The 5471-nt window shown below is 36.9% G+C and overlaps 1 protein-coding gene across 1 annotated transcript; it reads left to right on the forward strand.

Moving 5' to 3' along the window:
• Positions 1 to 1329: 1329 nt before the first annotated feature.
• On the forward strand, positions 1330 to 5033 carry LOC122197462 (thylakoidal processing peptidase 1, chloroplastic). Its single transcript, XM_052770877.1, has 13 exons — positions 1330 to 2138; positions 2266 to 2334; positions 2422 to 2490; positions 2584 to 2670; positions 2770 to 2837; positions 2959 to 2987; positions 3058 to 3233; positions 3285 to 3346; positions 3444 to 3502; positions 3585 to 3727; positions 4577 to 4698; positions 4754 to 4867; positions 4970 to 5033. The coding sequence occupies exons 1-13, from the start codon at positions 1455 to 1457 to the stop codon at positions 5031 to 5033; spliced, it is 1746 nt and encodes a 581-aa protein (XP_052626837.1). The 5' UTR covers positions 1330 to 1454.
• Positions 5034 to 5471: the final 438 nt, after the last annotated feature.

Here is a 5471-nt window from a genome sequence, read left to right on the forward strand (position 1 = left end):
CTGATTTGTGATGATATAGGACTTCTAATCAAACACATCAATTTAGTCCTAGCTGGGCCCAGCACAAAAGTCAACACCAAATCATTGAGGGGCCCACAGATATTGCTTTTCCCGTTAGGGCAAAAGGAACGAATAAACATTGACTCATATGCTTGTGTCTTTAACTCATCAAACCATACATGATAATACGTTTTATAACACCAAGTTACTGATGCGTTTTCGTATCACCAATACATAGCTGACTTGCAAATTACAACTCATATATCTCTGTTTCAAGATCATAGATATTATCATCTCAATATTACTCATGATGAATTCCATGAAGTAATACTCTGAGCGTGGGTTTATCCAATACTCAAATCTCACTCTCTGAGTACTCATGAACATTGCAACAATTCTTATTGCTATGTCTATCCTTAGACAATCTGCAATCCAATTCATGACAGTCTTTATTCACTACTTACTTCCAAAAGTACGAGCGACTGTGGAGTTTGAACAATCATATTATTCGGGAAGTAAAACATGCAAAATATGAAACATAATAATAAACAATTGACAAAAGGCAGTAAACAAACTCATAAATAACCGAGCGATCAAAACTTGCATTTCGAGAACTTGGCATACAACCGTTCTCGCCTCAGAACTTCCAGCAGCTCCTTGAGATGCTCCCACTACTAGAAAAAAGACCTTTAATGACGCGCTTTTTACGACACGCGATAATTAACGATATGCAAAAGGACGTGCCCTTAAAATAGTGTCATCTCTCCAAAAAATTTAAGGATTTACGTCACGCTTTATTGCGTGCCCTTAATTTAGTGTCTCAAGAAAAAAAATTAAAAACACGGAGGGCGCTTTATCTTAAATGCGCGTCGTCTGTACCTGTCGCTTTATAATTTTAATGAAACGCGCTTTTAGTAGACAAGGGGGGAAATGAAATCCCCAAAATTTTGAAAACCCGCCTTTTTTTTCTATCTTCTATCTATCTTTCATCTTCAACCTAACAAGGACGAGCATTGCACTCTTGATTTCCCTAACTCTTTCTCATTTTCTGATTCAAACTTGAAAGAATCGAAAAAAAAATCTATCAATTTTGAAGCCTAAAGAATCACAACCCCCTATCAATTTTGAACACAGACCTACCCACAATTTTTTTCACCGGAAGTCTCTTTTGTCTCCACACCCTTGAGATCTCTCCATCGCTTCCCGGAGGAAATCTCAGGTTGTTTTTAGCTTTGGGGTTTTTCGATTTCATCATTTTCCCCAATTTTCAGCTCCCGATTCTTCCCTTCTTGTTCTAATCTTACCCTTCGATTCCACCCCACCCTCCTAATCTCAATGATTCCTTCATTTTCAATGGGATCTCTTTCTTTGTGAGTTTTATTTTCACGTCACAACAGTTGATCACCGAAGAAGCAATTTTCCAAATCTTTTTGTTGTTAATCAAAATTGCGTGTATGGCGATCAGATTCACTGTTTCTTACTCCGGCTACGTGGCCCAAAACCTAGCCACCGCCTCCGGAAAATCCAATACATGCCGAATTTTTCACGAGGTTTTTTCTCGTCCTCGTATATTCCAGAATCCCGACCGAGATCCCGTCGCCGGGTACGGTCTGGCAGCAACGGCGGGTTCAAGGTGTTCGGTTTCGGCGTATGCCACTCTCGCATGTGATTTTCTTGGCGTTGAGACCTCCTCCAAACCTTCTCCCCTCGTTGTTGGATTGATCTCGTTGGTAAAGTCAACAGCTACCAGTGGTGGCGTTGGTGGTGGTTCTGGGGTTTTTGGGATTTCGCCGTTGAAGGCGTCTTCCATGATTTCGTTTTTCCAAGGGTCGAAGTGGCTCCCATGTAACGAGATTAACAGTACGGAGGTTGATAAAGGCGATACTAGCTCGACGAAGTCCAATCAGACTACTACTGATTGCGTGAAAACCTGCAATGTTGCAAGTACCAAAATCATCGTTGAGAGGAACAATTGGTTTTCAAAACTATTAAGTGTTTGCTCTGATGATGCTAAGGCTGCCTTCACCGCTTTGAGTGTCAGTATCTTATTCCGATCGCAGTTGGCTGAATCAAGATCCATTCCCTCTACATCCATGAGCCCTACCCTTGATGTGGGTGATCGCATAATGGCCGAAAAGGTATAATCCCAATTCTAACCTTATTACACACTATATGAATGATGGTTGCCAATTTCGCCATTTTGGCTTTTCAATTCACATAGTGATTGTATGTAAGATTTTGAGTTTTTGCCTGTTATTGATTTAGGTTTCATACATCTTTCGGAAGCCAGAAGTTTTAGATATTGTGATCTTCAAGGCTCCTCCCATTCTTCAGGTGCGATTTCACTTCTTGATTATAAGTATCTTTGATTAGTTTTGTGTTTTGTTGTTTGCTCATTGTCTTGTATCAATAATCTTGTAGGAATTTGGCTACAGTTCTGGTGATGTATTTATAAAAAGAATTGTAGCAAAGGCTGGAGATTGGGTTGAGGTAAGATTATGATTTATGATTAACCTCCTTTTTTCAAGAGAATTATCTACATCATTTATCTTTCCAAGATGTTAAATTCGTTCCATATTTTAGGTAAGAGGAGGTAAACTACTAGTGAATGGTGTAGCACAAGATGAAGAATTCATCTTAGAGCCATTAAAATACGAAATGAAACCTATGGTAACTTTTTTTTTCCTTTAACTCCATATAAAGCCTTCATTATGCTAACTAGAACAAAAGATTTAATCTCAAATCATGTTTATGTTGTTTGTGGTTTAGCTTGTGCCAGAAGGGTGTGTCTTTGTGATGGGTGACAACCGTAACAACAGTTATGAGTCGCACGACTGGTAATGCTTGCGTCCTTTTTTATACAGTGTTTGACATGTATTGGACTGATATTGTCAGTCTGTCAGTCTAGTCCTGTATCAAGATTACAATCCTTATGATTTTTGTGATGTGATGGTGCAGGGGTCCACTTCCGGTGAAAAACATTGTAGGTAGGTTATATGCAGTGATTAGGTTAATTTACTCATAGTTTTGATTACTTTTTTTTATCATCATGTCCAGGTCCCTTCTCTACTGTGTTCCGTGAAATGATACTCTCCTACATTATGCAGCCATGTTGTATAATCTTAGCCATTACACCTGCAAATTCAGATTTGGCAAACTCAGATGCACTTCAAATGGATGGGATTGTTGATATGGAGAGCAGGACAGTTGAGACATTATATCAAAAACCTAATGTCAGTGAGACAAAAAGTAGTTTAGTGACTTGGATCATTGATAAACTTTAGAGTGCAAAAGACATTCCTTCAAATTCTGAGGAAGTTGATCCTAAATTACATTTTTACCCCTGGCATCTTCTCAAGTCATTGGAAAATTACCACATTTTACATGTCATATTTTAATTAACATGATATACTGTTAATCTGCTATATAATGTTTTCATGCAGTTTTGAAACTTTATGGATCATGGATCTGTCATCTGGTATCATTCAAGAAATGGTCAAAGGTTTGACTTCTATTGTCTACATATTTTTTGATGTTTCTAGGTTAATTATGATGTTATTTAATAATATTTTTGTGGTGTGAAGGATCTTCAAAGATTATAGAGATCTGTGGACAGTTGATAAATGAGAAATCATCCCTCGTAAAAGAAATACTGCCTAGTCAGCAGCTGCCACAAAATAATTTCTCGGTGGAGGGTATTTCACGTGCGGGTCTGCTTTATTCTGTGGTAACTTTTAAGGACAATATCGTAATTTGTGACACAGGTAAAATTAAATATTTTTCTTTTGTTTTAATTGATGAACTACAATATCCTCTAAGAAACAAGAGTGTTTAGATGGTCAGGTGGTGCGGAAATACAACAAAACTTGTGAGCCAGTGACAAGCTTTGAGTTTTCAAATTTTGGAATGCTAGGATTGCCAGACTGGTTGTTGCCCCTTATGAAATCAGCTTATGATATGAGCTCTGTTTTTCACATGGTCTAGGACCACTAATTGCTTAGGATGGCAACTGGGTTGTCTTTTCGCGCCCTCCTTTGATACACCATAAAGGCATGAAGATTCTCTCTCTCTCCAAATTCTAAAACAAAAAACAACAGGTAAATAGATGCCAACATTTTGCTTAAAATTCTGTGAACATTGAAAAAAAACGAGGTCGATAGTGCCTTTTTCATGAGATTGTCAAAAGTTGAATAAAATAAAAAAATAAACAAGGGTAATATTGTAATAGGGAGGGTCTTAATACATAAAGTGACCAACCTCTCACTTAGCACGACAAGTCATTTTGATTTTATTAAGTAAAAAAGAAACAACCTTATCAATCTACATGCATTTAGTCATGTACTGCTGTCCCACAATTTGTCATCATAGAAGAAGACCCTGTTGTCCGACAAGGGTAATATTGTAATAGGGCTGCTTTATATGTCATCATAGAAGACCCTGCTGTCCCATAATTTGTAACAATTTGTATTATCATTATTTGATTTTAATAATAATTTGTTTTGTTTTATTGTTGAGGTTATAGACTGATAGTCTTACTTTTCATGTGATTATTATTTATTTCTTTTTTTGTTTGCAGTTTCTTGCAGAAACTTTGGATGTTGTTCAAGACATTGATTGGGTCATTTCTCTTGGAAATGCTTTCGCAAAGCAGTATGAGCTTTATACATATGATGATGAGCATTCTGCACTACTTCACAGGTATGAACTCATTATCATTATCATTACATTTTTTTAATTAAATTATCTTATTGAGAGTATTCTTCTCCTACAAATGTCTTGGTATACTTCTTCAGAAAGTTGATAACATGACTTATGTTCGTGATAAAATCGTCTGGATGTACAAACAAGCAAATAATCTAGATTTCAAGTATTCCAGCACCTTGATAATTATTACATTGCTATGTTTCACATTTAACCCTGTTTTCTAATATTGTTTTGGTTGAACATGTTATTCCTCAAATTTTAACAGATTCTTGAATTGTGACTCACCCCTGCAGCTTTCTGAATGCAGGCTTATTTTGGTGCTGGATTAAGTGGAGTTCTGGCTTGGTGTATGCGAGTGGGAAGGAACCAACCCAATGCCCCCGGAGTTCTGGCACCTTCCATCTTTACTTCCTATGTATCCAGGTTAATCTACTCGTATTTATTCATGTCTCAAAGTGTGTATTCCAATATCAGGTATCATGATTTGTGTATTTATAAAATTTTGAAATAGGGTCTTGTTCAATGCTTGAGCTGTGTTTGCTCTAAGGGAGATCAACTTATCAAAAGTAAGTTACTGTTTCACCCTTTTATTTAATATTTTTGTGATTGAATGAAAGTCTTAATGAAAGTAATTGACAACCCTTTCTCTGTAAATGATGTTGTGATTGTGGGAGAGGTGTTGTGTTTTTCTCTATTGCTAGGTAACCTTCTCAACAACAACATTCTACTTAAGCAGGTGAGTAATCAAGATTAAGGGAGACTTGTAA

This window comes from Lactuca sativa, chromosome 4 (assembly GCF_002870075.4).
Source record: "Lactuca sativa cultivar Salinas chromosome 4, Lsat_Salinas_v11, whole genome shotgun sequence".
Lineage (NCBI taxonomy): Eukaryota > Viridiplantae > Streptophyta > Magnoliopsida > Asterales > Asteraceae > Lactuca > Lactuca sativa.